This window comes from Poecile atricapillus, chromosome 20 (genome assembly GCF_030490865.1).
Source record: "Poecile atricapillus isolate bPoeAtr1 chromosome 20, bPoeAtr1.hap1, whole genome shotgun sequence".
NCBI classification, from domain to species: domain Eukaryota; kingdom Metazoa; phylum Chordata; class Aves; order Passeriformes; family Paridae; genus Poecile; species Poecile atricapillus.
Window position 1 is genome coordinate 4556994 of NC_081268.1, and position 18358 is coordinate 4575351.

General features: G+C 50.9%; 2 protein-coding genes across 11 annotated transcripts; both read right to left on the reverse strand.

The window, feature by feature from the left end:
• Positions 1–411: 411 nt before the first annotated feature.
• LOC131586755 (bile salt-activated lipase-like) lies at positions 412–5816 on the reverse strand. Of its 2 annotated transcripts, XM_058853939.1 has the most exons (11): positions 5525–5705; positions 5117–5267; positions 4565–4687; positions 4029–4226; positions 3801–3931; positions 3252–3359; positions 2915–3032; positions 1881–2067; positions 1431–1634; positions 999–1196; positions 414–648 (listed from the first exon to the last, which is right to left on the reverse strand). In XM_058853939.1, the coding sequence occupies exons 1-11, from the start codon at positions 5588–5590 to the stop codon at positions 444–446; spliced, it is 1689 nt and encodes a 562-aa protein (XP_058709922.1). In that variant the 5' UTR covers positions 5591–5705; the 3' UTR covers positions 414–443. The 2 variants fall into 2 exon arrangements, with proteins under 2 accessions (XP_058709921.1, XP_058709922.1); XM_058853938.1 differs by lacking the exon at positions 5117–5267 and having other exon boundaries at positions 412–648; positions 5525–5816.
• A 1867-nt stretch (positions 5817–7683) lies between these two features.
• LOC131586672 (bile salt-activated lipase-like) lies at positions 7684–18275 on the reverse strand. Of its 9 annotated transcripts, none has more exons than XM_058853776.1 (13): positions 18129–18275; positions 14352–14412; positions 13394–13464; positions 11913–12063; positions 11360–11482; positions 10824–11021; positions 10596–10726; positions 10047–10154; positions 9711–9828; positions 9267–9453; positions 8817–9020; positions 8385–8582; positions 7684–7944 (listed from the first exon to the last, which is right to left on the reverse strand). In XM_058853776.1, exons 1-13 carry the CDS (start codon positions 18141–18143, stop codon positions 7740–7742), a joined length of 1770 nt encoding a protein of 589 aa, XP_058709759.1. In that variant the 5' UTR covers positions 18144–18275; the 3' UTR covers positions 7684–7739. The 9 variants fall into 9 exon arrangements, with proteins under 9 accessions (XP_058709759.1, XP_058709760.1, XP_058709761.1 ...); XM_058853777.1 differs by having other exon boundaries at positions 14110–14412; positions 18129–18216; XM_058853778.1 differs by having other exon boundaries at positions 12316–13464; positions 18129–18145.
• Between the last annotated feature and the right edge of the window lie 83 nt (positions 18276–18358).

An 18358-nucleotide genomic window follows, 5' to 3' on the forward strand; every position in this document is an offset into this window, starting at 1 on the left:
GACCTCCTCAGCTCAGCTTGTGACCATAAACTGATGCAGAATCACCTCCCCCGTGTGGTGTTGTGTCCCTGTCCTGCCCGGACAGTGAAGGAAAATAATCCTGAGCTGAGCAAACGCTCACATGCACCCCATACGTTTCTCATACTGTGCAAGGAATCTGGTGTAAACTCTCATTGAAGCAAGCTTTTGCTTCCTAAGAACTACAGCATTCATCTCAGCAATGTTTAATCGCACAAAAGGTGGCAGACGAAGGATATGAAGGTGAGGGAGAGAATATAATTTGCTGCAAAGACAGGGGAGCACACACTGCCCACAGGATGTTCCATCCTGCCTGACCTTGACAATAGCAAGAAAACTCTGTCACAGCAAACACACAGAGAAATAGAGTCACTCAGTTACAAGCAAGCCTTTAATGATCTCTAAAAGCTGTTTCTTTCTTAGCTTCAGAACATTAACTCTGACTGGGAGATGTTGGCAACCTGTGGCAGATTCAGATAGACTGAGTTCCAGAAGGTCACAAAGCGGGATCTCAGGTCCTGCTTCACAGAGTTCTTGTTCAACTTGTTGTTGATATCCAGGTAGTATTTGGCCTTGTTGGTGTAGGCTGGCCAGGAAACGGACACATCTGAATGCCCTTTGTTGGGATCACTGGGGAAAAGGAGACACAGAAGCTCAGTTGTGAGGTTTTTGGCAAGAACCCTGTCTGCTCAAGTGAGGCTTTAAGTGAGAGGGAAGAAAGAATCTGACAGTGGGATAAGCAATATGAATTCTGCCTGCCAGGAGTGAGTTAGTGACCTGCAGTCTCCTCCTTCCATCCCCACTGGCATCATCCCAGCTTCACATAGGGACTTAATTTCTGTATGAACACCAGGACTGAGGAATAAGAAATACAGACATGGAACACCATGATTTTGGGAATGATCCTGACAACTTGCTGGACAACACCAGCAGCCTGAAGGGCTGCATCAAGCCCCAAATGTGGAATGGGAATCACTCACCCAGTCCTGGCAAAATTGGTCCAGTAAGCAATCATGGCCTTTGACACAGTCCTGTGCTTGGGCAGGTAGCCCAGCGGGGTGGCAAAGGGCTTCCCAAACACGTACTGCAGGTCATCAGCATGGTCTGCCCCGACCCAGCTGGGGTAGATGGGCATGCGGGACGGCTGGGAGAACAAGTAGCTGTAGGTCTTGCCACTCCTGGGAAATGAAAGAGACTGGCTGAGCAAGGAGAAAGCAGAAAAAGGGCTGCAGTTTCAAACCAACGCTCCAAATACTGTCAGGGCCAGAGATTCAGCCTTGGAAGATGCTCACATGCATCACCTCACATGGGGTGGTTTCAGGAGAAAACACCCTGAGGCCATTTCTAACTTCCATTTCCAGTTCTCACCCTAACCCTCCTCCATCTGCAACACCCAGGGCTGAGCTGCTCACTTGGCATTCTGCAGGTGCAGGTCCAGTGCCACCTGTGTGGGAATCAGGAAGATGTAGTCAGTGATCAGATCCACCACTGTCTTCTTCACGTCCTCCTGCTTGGGTTTGTCACCCCAGCTCTGAGTGTAGATGTTGTAGGTGGCGTTGGCTCCAGCCTCGCCCCTGTCCACGGTGAGGCCTTTGATCAAATTGTACACCTGGTCCCTGAAATGACAAGTGATATTAATTAATTACTGACCAGCAGCTTCAGCAAGGGCAGAGCTCCTGCCTGGTCCTTTCTCTTGAAGGCTCTGGACTCGGCAACAAAAGGCCTGGGCAGCCAGGCTCGGAGTGACATCCTGTTTTGAAAGGCTGTGCCTTGTCCACTCAAGTCTAACTCTTTGGGATTTGGGAGCTGCACTGAAGAGCAAATGTCTCCTGTTGAGGGTTCTGAGAGCATCTGTCACTCACGCAGTGACTTTCCGCAGTGGGCGGTTGATGGCAGGTAAATCCACGCCGGCAAAGATGTGCCCGTCCATGTCATTGACCCCGGCCAGGTAGTCGATGTCAGCAGCGTTGGCAAAGAGCTTCTCTGGCGTGTCTGGGAGGAAATCCCCATCGACCACAGGAGCGAGGGCGATGGTGTGCACCAGGGGCACTGCAGGACACAAGAGTGGAGTCTGTTAGGAGGTGAGGAAACACAGATGTGTGGTCCGGAATATCCCATCACTCAAAGAGCTCAGGAGAGAACAGGCTGAGGTAAATGACAGCTTGAGTATGGGCAGGAGGTCACCCAGATGCAGGGTAAACCTCATAGCTGTGGCTGCCAAAGAAGAGCCAGAAGAAGAGATCAGCCAGCCAAACACCATCTGGTAACATCCACAAATCCTCTTCCCATGCAAATGCCTTCCCAAATAGTTCAGCAAAGATAGGAAAGAGCTGAACTTCTCATCCCACCTGACCATGCTCTCTGATTGTCAGGACAGCCAGCGCCACAGTGTGCAGTATCACAGCAGTGCTTTGACCACTGCTTTGACCTCTCTTTTCTGACCAAGGTTAAACGCTGTGGTTTGTAATCAGGAGCGCCAGGAGAATCTATTTGGAAAAGGAATCTCCACGGACACAAACGCAGCAGCGTTCCTACACTCCACCCAGCGACTCAAACAGAAATAGCAAGGATGTGATTTCGTTTGTTTGTTTACAAGATATTTTCTGGCATTGCTCTTGCTGCTTTCACAGAACAGAAAGCCCAAACAGTTGCCCTGAGGCTAAGGCAGGGCCATTGGATAATCCCCCTGCCACTGCTCCCATTGCATGGTGGGCAGTGTTCATCTGGTGCAATGTGCATCAGCCCACAGAAAGGTGACTGCAAGAGCTCCAAATAAAGTCCCTTTTCTGGAGGGCACAAGCACCACCTCAACACTCAGAAGTTGACCCAGTGTCCTGCAGGAGATTTGGGGAGCCCAGGGTGGCTGATGGACTGGAGCACAGGCTGGGACACTTACTGGGCAGGTTGGTGAGCTGCAGGTGGTAGGCCAGGGTCAAGGTTTTGGGATCAGAGTTGCGCAGGCAGTTGGCCAAGACAGTGGTGTTGTCTGTGGAGCAGCCCACCTTTTCTCCAAGCTGTGGCAGAAGACAGAGAGAGAGATATCCTAGCATTGGTTCCCAAAGCCAGGAGTTGTTGTTCTAGAGACAGAGCTGTGGGTTCATTTTAATCTCAAAGCAGCAAATTCCACAGCCCCGTTGGCCACAGCTGCTGACCAATCCCTTCCTAACCATGCCCTCCTCTAAAGAATTCCTTTTTCTCATTTTATCATTTTCCAGGCACGACTTGCACAATACCTTTTTGGCCCAGACGAGCGGGTCCCTCTGGATGGCCCAGCTGCACATCCCAACACCGCTCTGGCTGATGGCTCTCTTGAACAGGCCCTTGTTCTTTGGGGACAGGGTCTGGCAGGCAAAATGGAAACAAGAGGGGTTTGAGGGCAAATTCCTGAGAAGAACCATGGCCTACCAGAGTCCACTGATGACCTCACAGCTTGTGTACCCAGCCTGGGGAAGCTGCCCGGTCTTGTGGAGTTCAACAGTCTCAGGAGTTCAAGTTCCAAGGTGAGATGTTGAGAAGAGGAGCAGAGGAGGGGGACATGGAAAGTAAAGGGTGTTTCCCCACAGGTCCCAAAAGCAAAGACACATGGCTGCAGTGGTGGTGGGACTGATGAAGCTGAAGAAGGAGGAGCAGCTACAAAGCACTGAGGCTGAGCACTGCTGTCCTGGCCAGGGCAGGACGTTCATGAGGCAGCAGGTGAGGAGGAAAGCAGATGAGTGCCAAGGGGTCCCTCTCTCCCATAGGCAGGCAAGGGGCTGTGATCAGAACCAACAAGCATAATTCACCTGCAGGGAGACACTGGCGGCACCGGCCGACTCCCCAAAGATGGTGATGTTGTCTGGGTCACCCCCAAAGGCCTTGATGTTCCTCTTCACCCAGGCAATGGCCATGTGCTGGTCCTTGAGCCCGTAGTTCCCTGAGGGACAGACATCACCCACCAGTGAGCAGGGGCACAGCCCAGCTGTCCAGCTGGGTACCGGGACAGGGCCCCAGAGAGGGATCAGCTGTGGTACCTGGCAGGTTTTCATCCCCGGTGCTCAGGAAGCCCAGCGGCCCCAGGCGGTAGTTGATGGTCACCACGATGACGTTGCCCCGCACGGCAATCTCCTCCCCATCGTACAGGTAGTTGTCCAGGAAATTGGCTCCCTGGCTGCCTCCGACCAGGAAGGCACCACCGTAGATATAAACCATCACAGGCAGCTTGGTAGAGACTGGCAGGAGAGGAACAGGAGCAGAGTGAGCCCCCACTGAGCTGGAAGGTGCTGCCCCTCCATCCCCTCACCCCCTCCCTCAGCATCATCACTCCTCCTGCCCTGGGCAGGAGCTGACTTGATGCTCTGCAAGAAAATCCTTGTTCTCCTCAAGAGCCTGACCCTCCCAGCAGGGTGAAGGTGAGGAACAGTGTGTGACACGGTTCCCCCCTGTCCCCTGGAAATCTCTGCTCAGCACCTGCTCACTATGGAACACAACTGCTGAGAGAGGCTCCAGAGAACTGTGTCCAGAAAAGGCAGGTGGCAAAGTCCATGCCGGGTCCCTGCCAAGCACATACTCTGTCTCCTCCCTTGAGGGACCCAGATGTTGAGGTAGAGACAGTCCTCGCTCCCACGGACATCAGTCTGGGTCAGCGTCGCCTGCATGCAGCGTTTTTTGAATTCTTTTGCCTTCAGAGTCCCTGAAAGGAAAGAGGGAAGACCAGTTAAGGGCATCAGCTCCATCCTCTGATTGCAAGGTGTCTGCTCACCCATCCGTTCCTCTCTGAGTCCACTGTAATGGCAGCAAAGCCTCCCCTGCCACTGTGCCTGGTCTGAGGGAGTGACAAACTGGGAGACTTTCCCTTGTGAACCAGCTCTGGACAGCCAAGGCACGGGAGGGCAGGTGCAGGTGCCTGGCTTCAGTTTTCTTACTTTCCAGGGTTACTTCATTTTCTTGGGAATGTTTAGACACTGACTCTTAGACCCTTCAGGAGACAAAGAGCTTTTTCTTGGCCCTACTAAGTGAATGAGAGCAGGCAAGAACATCTTTAGCTTGAGAAAAACAGACTGAAAGTGAGAGAAGCAAGAATAAAAACACAAACCAAAGGCATTCAAAAGATGGATCTTACCATCCCAGCCAGGATGAGGTTGGGGATCTTCCAGAGTCTTTGTAGGGGCAGCAAAGGGAATCCCTCTGAAGATGTCGACGTAGCTCCCAAAGAGTCCCAGTTTCTTACTCTCACCTTCCACAAATCCTCCCTCGGTAAGCACCACACCCAGCTGCAGGTGGTACCATGGAGAAGAGAAAATCCATTGCTCTGTCCTTCAATACTCTGGCTTCCCACATTACCACACATTCACCTCCTGCCCTCCCTATGTGTGCCCTTGGTCCCTTGTGGAAAGACCACAGGTGCCACTGGAGCTGCAGGTGCCCTTTGGAGCAGACAGGCAGCAGCAATTCCCCCACAGTCCCAAAGACAAATGGCAGAAGGAGAAAGCCTTCAGCCTCAGGGTGCAAACCCAGCCTTTGTACTTACGGTCGCAGCCCAGGCTACCCCGAGGTAGGAGCACAGGGCCAAGGCCAGGATGTGCCAGCGAGCCATGGCTAGGGCAGCCCTGAGGGGACAGTCCCAGCTGGAGAGCTGTGTTTATATAGCCAGGAGTGCAGGTGTGTGCCAATGCCATGGGCCAGGCTTGGCTCAGAGCTGAAGCAGGGCAGCCTCCACACCCTTGTCCTTCAGTAGCCTGAGGCCAGTCCATGGCTGATGGGCACGGCTGTGTGAGAGCCCTGCAGGTGCTGCTTGTGTGGGATGGAGGTCAAACCAAAGGAAATCTCTCAGTCCCTGAAAATTCCAGAGCAGTTTAACCAAATGGAGTCTTGAGAAGCCTCATCCAAGCACTGGGGGCTGAAATAATATTAAGCTATGCAATAGAACATATTGTCAGCCACCTATGAGAAGTCGTGCACCTGTAACACGCTGTGGAATGTAAAAGATTCCAAATGACAGCATGCCTTTAAGTTGATTCCGTTCAACAGCAGCCAGATTGCTCATGGAATTTTCACATAGTCCAGAATTTCTGTCCCCATTTCACTGCCACATCTCCGGAAGGCTTAAAGTTTTCTTCCTCCTTTTATCTCTGCAGCTTCATGGCAGCTGCTTTCTGTCATCTCCACTGCTTGTTGTATTTGTCAGAGAGATAGGGGAGTGGACAGATACAAACAATAGTTTTGAAATTTATCTCAAACAGAAAACTCATCTGTCAGTGTGCAATACCTTTCCACATTTAATCACAGAGCTGGTAGAACATTTGTTGATAAGAGAAGCAAAGAGAAAAGGATTCATGTGAATTTTATGGTGAAATGAGAGTCTTTATAGGAACATACAAAAATGGATTTTGTGTTCCAGACTTCTAAAAAGGGACTCAGCTGGGTTAGCAATGAGTTGGTTTAACTTTGGCCCAACCTCCCTTGATCACATACTTGTAAAAGACTCTCATGGCACCACTGAAGGAAGAAAATTTTAAAATATCCATTCAAAGCTACATGCACACTGACAAAGGAGCTCTGCCCTGTCTGGCAGAAAACCCTCCAGCACTGATCTGTATGAAATGTGTTGGAACCCTAAAGGCTTCACCCTCTGCATTTGCTCTCCTGGAGCTGCTGCAGCTACTCAGTGGGACAGGGGCAAAGCAAGAGGGAACTGCAGGCACCCATTCCATCTTAAAATTTCTTTTCCTATAAAAAGTTCCAGTGAAGGCCAACAGTGAGAAAATGAAAGATGTTTCTTGTGGGAGATCTCCCAGATTGTTCTTCTGGCAAAGCCACTTGGGGCCAGGAGGGCACAGGAACACATGGCATCAATTCCTAGGAAACCCTGCCTTTGTTCCAGCACCCTGAAAGCGAGCAGGAGGATGGTTCTGCTGCAGGGGCTCCCTGACCTTGGCTCTCTCTAGGGGTGGGCTCCCCATCCTCCAGCCTCTCTGCATGGAGAACCTTGACACACACACACCAAGGTCCCATCCCCTGTGACACCTCCTGCTCTCCTCCCAGCATGGCCCCAATGTCCCGCACCAGCCCTGGCTTCTCCACATCGGCCAGGCCTGTGGGCCAGCTCCAGCACAGCTGAGTCCCCCTACGCTCCCCACAGGGTACCAGGGCCTGGACAGGCCAGGTCCAATATATGGTGTGTGGATGGGGACATGTGGTGGACAAGGTTTGTGGAAAGTTGTGCTCCTTGCCCTGCTCAGAGCTGCAGCTCCTCAGCCCAGTCCAGCCCAACCTCTGCACTAAAACCAGTGGGGAATCACCACCCCCATGAATCTATTCTGCTCCCTCAGTTCCTGAGCAATGGCAGTGCATGGTAAACAACAGGTCAGGACTGGTTTGCATTGACTTGTTGCAACTGTAGCACTCTCAGATCTGGTTGGCAGTAGCAGGAACTCTGATGGTAACACCGGGAAGTCCAGAGGACAGGTCAGGATTGGGGCTGTCCTGCCTGGGCTCACAGGGGCAATGAGGGAAAACAACCCCAGGGCCAACTGCTGGCTAAGCAGGGAGAGACTGGACCAGCTGCTAGCAGCTTCCCTGGGACATTGGGGTATCACAGCCAGGGGAACACACACTGACCACACAATGGGTGTCCTTTCCTGCCTGACCTTAATGTTGGCAAGAAAATCCTGTCATGGCAAACAAAATGAGAACCAGAGTCACTCAGTTACAAGCAATCCTTTAATGAACTGTCTTTAAAGGGTTCAGAACATCAACTCTGACTGGGAGATGTTGGCAACCTGTGGCAGCTTCAGATAGACTGAGTTCCAGAAGGTCACATAATCAGATCTCAGGTCCTGCTTCACAGAGTTCTTGTTCAACTTGTTGTTGATATCCAGGTAGTACCTGCCCTTGTTGGTGTAGGCTGGCCAGGAAACGGGCACATCCGAATGCCCTTTGTTGGGATCACTGGGGAAAAGGAGACACAGAAGCTCAGTTGTGTCAGGGCAGCTTGGGATGCAGTTTAAGTACATGAACATGCAGAGTATTTGACAGTGGGATAAGCAATATGAATTCTGCCTGCCAGGAGTGAGCTGATGTCCTGCAGTCTCCTCCTTCCATCCCCACTGGCATCATCCCTGGCTCCACACAGGGACTTAGGTCCTGCCTGAATACCAGCATTCAGGAGTAAACCTCATCAAGTGGAAGCAGAGATGATGAATGAAGGGTCACGAAAATGCCTCTGCCCTCCCCAAGTGTGCGATGGATGAGGAGAACCCAGAGCAAACTCCAGCCCCGTGAAACACAAAGCCCTGCTCACAACACAGAGAACTTCTTGGAATGTTCCTGAAAACTCAGTGGGCAACACCAGCAGCCTGAAGGGCTGCATCAAACCAAAGATCACTCACCCAGTCCTGGCAAAATTGGTCCAGTAAGCAATCATGGCCTTTGAGACAGTCCTGTGCTTGGGCAGGTAGCCCAGCGGGGTGGCAAAGGGCTTCCCAAACACGTACTGCAGGTCATCAGCATGGTCTGCCCCAACCCAGCTGGGGTAGATGGGCATGCGGGACGGCTGGGAGAACAAGTAGCTGTAGGTCTTGCCACTCCTGGGAAATGAAAGAGACTGGCTGAGCAAGGAGAAAGCAGAAAAAGGGCTGCAGTTTCAAACCAACGCTCCAAATACTGTCAGGGTGAGAGATTCAACCTTGGAAGATGCTCACATGCATCACCTCACACGGGGTGGTTTCAGGAGAAAACACCCTGAGGCCATTTCTAACTTCCATTTCCAGTTCTCACCCTAACCCTCCTCCATCTGCAACACCCAGGGCTGAGCTGCTCACTTGGCATTCTGCAGGTGCAGGTCCAGTGCCACCTGTGTGGGAATCAGGAAGATGTAGTCAGTGATCAGATCCACCACTGTCTTCTTCACGACCTCCTGCTTGGGTTTGTCACCCCAGCTCTGAGTGTAGATGTTGTAGGTGGCGTTGGCTCCAGCCTCGCCCCTGTCCACAGTGAGGCCTTTGATCAAATTGTACACCTGGTCCCTGAAATGACAAGTGATATTAATTAATTACTGACCAGCAGCTTCAGCAAGGGCAGGGCTCCTGCCTGGTCCTTTCTCTTGAAGGCTCTGGACTCGGCAACAAAAGGCCTGGGCAGCCAGGCTCAGAGTGACATCCTGTTTTGAAAGGCTGTGCCTTGTCCACTCAAGTCTAACTCTTTGGGGCCTGGGAGCTGCACTGAAGAGCAAATGTCTCCTGTTGAGGGTTCTGAGAGCATCTGTCACTCACGCAGTGACTTTCCGCAGCGGGCGGTTGATGGCGGGTAAATCCACGCCGGCAAAGATGTGCCCGTCCATGTCATTGACCCCGGCCAGGTAGTCGATGTCAGCAGCGTTGGCAAAGAGCTTCTCTGGCGTGTCTGGGAGGAAATCCCCATCGACCACAGGAGCGAGGGCGATGGTGTGCACCAGGGGCACTGCAGGACACAAGAGTGGAGTCTGTTAGGAGGTGAGGAAACACAGATGTGTGGTCTGGCATCAGACCAGGCTGAGGTGGGCAGTGTTCATCTGGTACATCAGCCCACAGAAAGGTGACTGCAAGAGCTCCAAATAAAGTCCCTTTTCTGGAGGGCACAAGCACCACCACAACACTCAGAAGTTGACCCAGTGTCCTGCAGGAGATTTGGGGAGCCCAGGGTGGCTGATGGACTGGAGCACAGGCTGGGACACTTACTGGGCAGGTTGGTGAGCTGCAGGTGGTAGGCCAGGGTCAAGGTTTTGGGATCAGAGATGCGCAGGCAGTTGGCCAAGACGGTGGTGTTGTCTGTGGAGCAGCCCACCTTTTCTCCAAGCTGTGGCAGAAGACAGAGAGAGATATCCTAGCGTTGGTTCCCAAAGCCAGGAGTTGTTGTTCTAGAGATAGAGCTGTGGGTTGATTTTAATCTCAAAGCAGCAAATTTCCACAGTCCTGTTGGCCACAGCTGCTGCCCAATCTCTTCCTAACCATGCCCTCCTCTAAAGAATTCCTTTTTCTCATTTTATCATTTTCCAGGCACGACTTGCACAATACCTTTTTGGCCCAGACGAGCGGGTCCCTCTGGATGGCCCAGCTGCACATCCCAACACCGCTCTGGCTGATGGCTCTCTTGAACAAGCCCTTGTTCTTTGGGGACAGGGTCTGGCAGGCAAAATGGAAACAAGAGGGGTTTGGGGGCAAACTCCTGAGAAGTACCATGGCCTACCAGAGTCCACTGATCACCTCACAGCTTGTGTACCCAGCCTGGGGAAGCTGCCCGGTCTTGTGGAGTTCAACAGTCTCAGGAGCTCAAGTTCCAAGGTGAGATGTTGAGAAGAGGAGCAGAGGAGGGGGACATGGAAAGTAAAGGGTGTTTCCCCACAGGTCCCAAAAGCAAAGACACATGGCTGCAGTGGTGGTGGGACTGATGAAGCTGAAGAAGGAGGAGCAGCTACAAAGCACTGAGGCTGAGCACTGCTGTCCTGGCCAGGGCAGGACGTTCATGAGGCAGCAGGTGAGGAGGAAAGCAGATGGATGCCAAGGGGTCCCTCTCTCCCATAGGCAGGCAAGGGGCTGTGATCAGAACCAACAAGCATAATTCACCTGCAGGGAGACACTGGCGGCACCGGCCGACTCCCCAAAGATGGTGATGTTGTCTGGGTCACCCCCAAAGGCCTTGATGTTCCTCTTCACCCAGGCAATGGCCATGTGCTGGTCCTTGAGCCCGTAGTTCCCTGAGGGACAGACATCACCCACCAGTGAGCAGGGGCACAGCCCAGCTGTCCAGCTGGGTACCGGGACAGGGCCCCAGAGAGGGATCAGCTGTGGTACCTGGCAGGTTTTCATCCCCGGTGCTCAGGAAGCCCAGCGGCCCCAGGCGGTAGTTGATGGTCACCACGATGACGTTGCCCCGCACGGCAATCTCCTCCCCATCGTACAGGTAGTTGTCCAGGAAATTGGCTCCCTGGCTGCCTCCGACCAGGAAGGCACCACCGTAGATATAAACCATCACAGGCAGCTTGGTAGAGACTGGCAGGAGAGGAACAGGAGCAGAGTGAGCCCCCACTGAGCTGGAAGGTGCTGCCCCTCCATCCCCTCACCCCCTCCCTGAGCATCATCACTCCTCCTGCCCTGGGCAGGAGCTGACTTGATGCTCTGCAAGAAAATCCTTGCTCTCCTCAAGAGCCTGACCCTCCCAGCAGGGTGAAGGTGAGGGACAGTGTGTGACATGTTTCCCCCCTGTCCCCTGGAAATCTCTGCTCAGCACCTGCCCACTATGGAACACAACTGCTGAGAGAGGCTCCAGAGAACTGTGTCCAGAAAAGGCAGGTGGGAAAGTCCATGCCGGGTCCCTGCCAAGCACATACTCTGTCTCCTCCCTTGAGGGACCCAGATGTTGAGGTAGAGACAGTCCTCGCTCCCACGGACATCAGTCTGGGTCAGCGTTGCCTGCATGCAGCGTTTTTTGAATTCTTTTGCCTTCAGAGTCCCTGAAAGGAAAGAGGGAAGACCAGTTAAGGGCATCAGCTCCATCCTCTGATTGCAAGGTGTCTGCTCACCCATCCGTTCCTCTCTGAGTCCACTGTAGTGGCAGCAAAGCCTCCCCTGCCACTGTGCCTGGTCTGAGGGAGTGACAAACTGGGAGACTTTCCCTTGTGAACCAGCTCTGGACAGCCGAGGCACGGGGAGGGCAGGTGCAGGTGCCTGGCTTCAGTTTTCTTACTTTCCGGGGTTACTTCATTTTCTTGGGAATGTTTAGACACTGACTCTTAGACCCTTCAGGAGACAAAGAGCTTTTTCTTGGCCCTACTAAGTGGATGAGAGCAGGCAAGAACATCTTTAGCTTGAGAAAAACAGACTGAAAGAGAGAGAAGCAAGAAGAAACCCTCAAACCAAAGGCATTCAAAAGATGGATCTTACCATCCCAGCCAGGATGAGGTTGGGGATCTTCCAGAGTCTTTGTAGGGGCAGCAAAGGGAATCCCTCTGAAGATGTCAACGTAGCTCCCAAAGAGTCCCAGTTTCTTACTCTCACCTTCCACAAATCCTCCCTCGGTAAGCACCACACCCAGCTGCAGGTGGTACCATGGAGAAGAGAAAATCCATTGCTCTGTCCTTCAATACTCTGGCTTCCCACATTGCATTCACCTCCTGCCCTCCCTATGCGTGCCCTTGGTCCCTTGTGGAAAGACCACAGGTGCCACTGGAGCTGCAGGTGCCCTTTGGAGCAGACAGGCAGCAGCAATTCCCCCACAGTCCCAAAGACAAATGGCAGAAGGAGAAAGCCTTCAGCCTCAGGGTGCAAACCCAGCCTTTGTACTTACGGTCGCAGCCCAGGCTACCCCGAGGTAGGAGCACAGGGCCAAGGCCAGGATGTGCCAGCGAGCCATGGCTAGGGCAGCCCTGAGGGGACAGTCCCAGCTGGAGAGCTGTGTTTATATAGCCAGGAGTGCAGGTGTGTGCCAATGCCATGGGCCAGGCTTGGCTCGGAGCTGAAGCAGGGCAGCCTCCACACCCTTGTCCTTCAGTAGCCTGAGGCCAGTCCATGGCTGATGGGCACGGCTGTGTGAGAGCCCTGCAGGTGCTGCTTGTGTGGGATGGAGGCCAAATCTCCTCAGTTATCTTTTCTATTTTCCTCATGGCCATCCTGATCAGAGTTTAGTTCTTGCACTCAGAGAGATCAGAGGGATTGCAATTTGACTGTTATTCTTCCTCTCTGGTGTATTACCAGCTCATTTGGATGCTTGCTTCTCTCTTGGGAGCTTGTTGAGCTTCCTAGAGGACTCATTAGCGAGTTATTATGAAAATGTAGACATCCATTTATTCACATCATTGGTGCACACTTTCTGCCTGGTCTGGACAGCAGCATCCAGCGGTTTAGTTGACATTTCTTCATCACAAAGATGACATTGTGTGGGTGACAGGTCCTGGTGAGGCAAATCAGATTCTCACCCCTTAACCAGTAATTGTTATATCCCTCTATAAGAAACAGGGAAGGGATCAGGTTTGCACTCTGTCTGTGGCTTATACAGACTTACAGCTGTCACTGGAACATGTGAAAATGAAGTTTGTGCTCCAGATTTCAGAAGAGAAGGGACTCAGCAAAATGACCAATTTAATTTTGGTCCAACCTCTGCATCAAGCAGCAATGCAAAAGGAAAATGTCCTTAAGATACTTCTTTCCTTTAAAAAATGCCAGTGAAGGCCAACAGTGAGAAAGTGAAAGATGTTTCTTGTGGGAGATTTCCCAGATTGTTCATCTGGCAAAGCCACTCAGGACCAGGAGAGCACAGGAACACATGGCATTGATTCCTGGCAGAAAGCCAGGTTTGCTGCATCCCAGGATGAGTGGGGTGTGCTGGGAAGGGCAGTGCTCTTCACCACATCCCCAGGTCCCCTCACCTCAAGTGGACTTTTGCTGGAGTGGCCACTGCCAGGCAGTTTCTGCCTGTGCCTCCTCTGTTGTGCCAGACCTAAAGGGATAAAGCAGAACAAGGCAGCAGCTTCAGCAGGTGAAGGTCTCCAGCCATTTCCCCCCTGTTCCCGAGCTCTCCCTTTCCCATGGGGGTCCAGCATGTGGGACATCTCTGGCACAGCTGAGCCCTGTGTCCCCCACCGCTGTGGGGTCTTTGAGTCAGGGTTGGTGGCATGTCTGTGTGTCTGTTACAGCTGCTGCTCTTCCTTCTGCTCATCCCAGCAAGGTGGGAGCTGGGTGTGTTCCTTCAGTGAGAGCTCTGGGATGGGGTAGAAACAGAACCAGCCCCGAACACCCAGGAGCCACTCCCCCCACAAGACCATAAGCCTGGCTTAGACATTGTGACTAATATAAAAGAACTGTTTCCAGCCTGTAGGGTGCAGCAGTAGCACGTTTTGATGGAAACAAAGAATACCAATTTGGAAGGGATCTCAAGAATCACTTGATCCAACCTCCCTTGGCAGAAGCCCTGTTTAGATAAGACAGTCCAGTACCCTGTCCAGGTGATCTGAGAAGTGTCCAGTGCTGGGGAATCCATCACTTCCCTGGGGAGGTTATTTCAATGGCTGCCTGCTCTCACTGTGCAAAATTGTCCTCTAGCATCCAATCGTAATCTCCCCAGGAGTAACTTTGTACTCATTACCCCTCATTTTTCCCATGTGATTCCTCCTAAAGGGAATCTCCATCTTCTCTGTAGCCACAGTTTAAACATTTGAACTTGGTGCAAAGTTCTCCTCTCTTCAGGTGGGCTGACACGGAGTTCTAGAGCTCAGCTGAGTATTGTCAGACCTGAGGGGAGACTCCTAGAGCTGTGAAAGCAGATGGCAGCACAGCACAGGGAAATGCTGTAAGAGGAGATACCCCGGCACTCTTTACATGACTTACACGGCAATAATATCCCGGGTGAGCTCGAAGGGAAAGCCTCTGGTTCCTTCTTTTGTATTTCCTAGGAAAGAGCAGCAGTGTGAGTGTGTACCCCAAAACTCTCTTCCCTCTGGGAACAGTTTATCTATCCTGTATGTGTCCATGGTTGTGAGCTCCCCTTCCTTCTGTGCTCACTTTTTGTGTTGTATTTAATCCAGGGGAAAGCTGCATTTCTCTCACAGATACTGGAGGACTCGCTGGGCTGAGAGATTCCCCAAATGTGGCATGAGCTCTCCATAAATTCCAAACACTTATTTTCCCTAAAATCTCACGGTGTTCTAAGAAGTCTGAGTGGAGTGGAATGCCACTAGAGGAAATATTGCATCTCCCAGCTGAGGTCTGGCTGGAGTTTCTTTTTTACTTTTTATTCTACAGAACAGTTACACTGATCCTGTGTTTTGCCTCAAGCAGGAAACAAAACCTTTATGGAAAAGGGCTATGATAGAAAAATACAATGCAGTAGCCAAAGCTGTCAGGAGTTAAAACATTACTTCCAACTACCCTCTGCTAATGACTTGCATCCTTTTTTCCTGGAACAGTGACATTCAAAGTGCTTGGCAAGGAGCTTCCAGATTAGTGGAAGTCTTGGTTACAGAGAGCAGAAACTCCTTCTGAAAATAGCTTTACACTGTTCCAGTGTAAACCAGATTGGACTGTTCAGTTCTCATGTATACCAGTAAAAATCCCTATCAGCCCTGTGCAATGTCCAGATGGCAGAGGGTAGAACACGCTTCATTTCCTTTCACATTGTTTTCTTATTCTTAGCAATGTTTCACAGCATTAAGTATCCAAACTTTTTTTTTTTCACATTTTTATTATTGCTCCCCTTCAAAAAAACCTTGTCTTTATTGGGCATTTTCATCCTTGGCTTGTGTAACTTCACCAACTTCTATCTCCCTCCTTCGAGCCACAGCTTTTCCCCTCTCATCTTGTAATCTGACATTGTGATTTGTTCATTTGTGTGCTTGTTTTTCTCCTCGAAGAAGATTTGCTGAATCATTGGGGAGGAGGCAAGAGCTGTAGAGGCAGCTGGTGGCCAGTGATAAAACCATGGCCACATCCAGCCTTCAGGGTTTGCAGGTGACAGCTCTTCAGCTGAAGGCTTGAGTCACATTCCCGTCTGAGCTAAGATTGCTGGGCACTTTGGGATTGAGGAAGAAAGGATGAGGAGGTGGTTCCCCCAAAGTAGAAATTACTATACCTGATGACTACAAAATTTGTGTTGTATCTTCTGCAAAATTAATAATGATGCTGTGAGAAGTTGCAGTCTGGGAGGCTAAATCCTGCTGCCTGTTGTGCCCTTTTGAAAATTTTAGGCACTGCTGAGCTATTCAAATGCAAAGTATTATCAGTCTTGCTGAGTTCTCCACCACCACCGTTGTGGCACTCTGCACTTTCTGACTTTCCAGCTGTTTCCCTGCATTCAATGTAACTTGAGAAACCTCAGCTGTCTCATGCACACTCAGTCTGAAATCCAAGGTCTTTTGCCCTGCCAGCTCTGCCTTTAAGACACTAGGAAATGAGTTTTGTGCAGATCTCACAAGTATCATTCAGAAATAAACTCCTACCAATAGTCCATGATATTTTTCCTAAGAACAGAGTTTTAACTTGGGATGTTCTACTCAGTTTTAATACTTCAAGGAGGTAAGATAAAGTTGGTTAACAAACAGGACAACAAGTCTAGCTCACCTGAGTTCCATTTTTTGTTGTCCTACTCAAATTTGTGCAAATATTTTAAGGTGAAAAATGGATAGGTGGATCCCAATGCAGAGACCTTGTTTTGATGCTTGATGGGGTTTTTGTGGGATTTCTCACTATGTCACTCCAGTATATTGCTGTGCATGTGGAGAAATTCTACCTTGCTCTTACCTGCAGATCTTGAAGCTGCTGCAGGCTGGATCTAAATATGGAGCTGAGGCAAGGATGTCTGACTGACACACAGCAGTGTGTCACTATGTCCACACTCTCAGGAGGGGGCCCTTTCAGAAACAAGAGTGCTCTGTCATCTCCAATTTCCTCTTCCTCAACTGAGACAAGAGATAACTTCTAATTTATAAAGAGAAAAAAACCAGTGAACTTGACCACTGCTAAAAATCCCACCAAAGCTCCTAATATAGATGAGCCTGGGATGTAAGATAAAGTCCCGTGGCTTTAAAATTATCCAAGAGGAAGGCAGAATCAATGAAGATGGGTTTTTAAACCCCTTGCTCTTCATGAGGAAGCCTTGAAAGTCAGAATTGTTTTGGTGGATGCTGAATGTGGCTGTTGGAGCTTGCTGAGGAGCCCTTGATGCACAGAGGAATTAAATTGCTCAGAGGTTGTTCATGACCTGGAGAACTGTAGATTAGGGGCTGGAGCAGAATTAGCTGTGAGAAACTCAGCCTGAGAGTGGTGCAGAAACCACAGGGCTGTGACTCAGCTCATGTAACTTTAGATGCCTACAGATACTGGGCTCCCTCTCTGCAGGGAGAGAAGTAGGTGCATACAAGGCAGGACTTCAGCCCTGGTTTAGATATGTGCTTTGGGAGCAGAAAGCCTTTGAGTCACCAGGTGACAGCAGAGATCTCCTGACCTACTGCTGAAGGTTTCGAGCCTTGTATCCCATGGAGAGCTGGGGACAGCACTGCATCCAGGCAGCCAAGGATGAGCACATCCCTCCAGCACAGGAGCAGGGCTTGCATCTCAGTAAAACCCCCAGATACAGGCAGGACCCAAGACACCAGCCTGAAGCAAAGGTGGTGGGATGCAGGATGAGAACTGTCCATATGGTCTGGATGAGCAATGACCTGATAACAGCATGGGCTGGCAGGCTAAGGAAATCTGTTAAAGCTGCAGGTGTGACACTGGTTCATCCTGCATGACCCAGCTTCATCAGGGAAACCAAGCAGAGGATGTGCCCTGCAGGAATCTCTCATTCCCCTCCTTGTCATGGCTGAGGTGTTTGCACAGGGAGCTTGCACAGGTCCAGGGGAGCTCATCCAAACACAGGAGGGTGTCCCTGGTATGATCTTCAGCTGTATTGATTTGGTTACTGCTGCCCTAGGAGAAGATGTGAAGGGGAGTTTGCTGGCTCATGCTTTTGCAGTTCAAATGGGAACGGTCAGGATTTTTTCCCTTCTGTTCACACAGGAGGTTTTACTATTTTTCAGAGACAGGGCAATTATCTGTACACCAAACCTTAATGACTGGTGCAACAGTGAAGTGGTAGACCCCCTCCCAAACCTCAGGGAAGGCAGCACGGGAGAGAAGCTGCTCTGGGCACTGAACAGGAGCAGCTCACTCAGTAAGCATCAGAATTGTTTGTTGTAAATCTGACTCTCACACTGGGCAATGCTCTGGGCACAGCTGAGCTATTCAAAAGCAAAGTATTATCAGTCTTGCTGAGTTCTCCACCACCACCGTTGTGGCACTCTGCACTTTCTGACTTTCCAGCTGTTTTCCTTCATTCAATGTAACATGAGAAACCTCAGCTCTCTCATGCACACTCAGTCTGAAATCCAAGGTCTTTTGCCCTGCCAGCTCTGCCTTTAAGACACTAGGAAATGAGTTTTGTGCAGATCTCACAAGTATCATTCAGAAATAAACTCCTACCAATAGTACATGATATTTTTCATAAGAACAGAGTTTTAACTTGGGATGTTTTACTGAGTTTTAATCCTTCAAGGAGGTAAGAAAACCTTCCCCATGCACTCCCTCAGGTCCCAGTGTTCATGTTTGCAGCTCCCAGGCTGCACTTACCCGGGTTATTTGCATGGATGGGGGTCCCTGGGTGACAGAGGTGAAGGGCTGACAGGCCTTTCCTGCCAATCTGTCTGTTGTTCAGATGAAGTGGTTGGAAAGTGCTCACTCTCCAGTTCCCTCTTTGGCTCAGGCACTGTGATAAGGCCTGGGCTGTCCTATCTTGCCCTGGGAGCTGTTCCTCCTCCCTAACAGGCTCCCTTCCCCGGCTGACAGTTAGCAGCCGGCAG

Excerpts from the sequence above, each read along its gene's own strand:
- LOC131586672 (XM_058853775.1), bottom strand. The coding sequence starts at position 13,576 with ATGTCCCACATGCTGGACCCCCATGGGAAAGGGAGAGCTCGGGAACAG. Across the intron at positions 12,064-13,393 it reads CCAGCAAAAGTCCACTTGAG|CTGGGTGTGGTGCTTACCGA; the intron begins GTGAGGGGACCT and ends TACCACCTGCAG. Across the intron at positions 9,021-9,266 it reads CCGCTGCGGAAAGTCACTGC|GGACCAGGTGTACAATTTGA; the intron begins GTGAGTGACAGA and ends TTGTCATTTCAG.
- LOC131586755 (XM_058853938.1), bottom strand. The coding sequence starts at position 5,747 with ATGGACTGGCCTCAGGCTACTGAAGGACAAGGGTGTGGAGGCTGCCCT. Across the intron at positions 4,227-4,564 it reads CCCTCAAGGGAGGAGACAGA|TCTCTACCAAGCTGCCTGTG; the intron begins GTATGTGCTTGG and ends CTCTCCTGCCAG. Across the intron at positions 1,197-1,430 it reads CTGCACCTGCAGAATGCCAA|GAGTGGCAAGACCTACAGCT; the intron begins GTGAGCAGCTCA and ends TTCATTTCCCAG.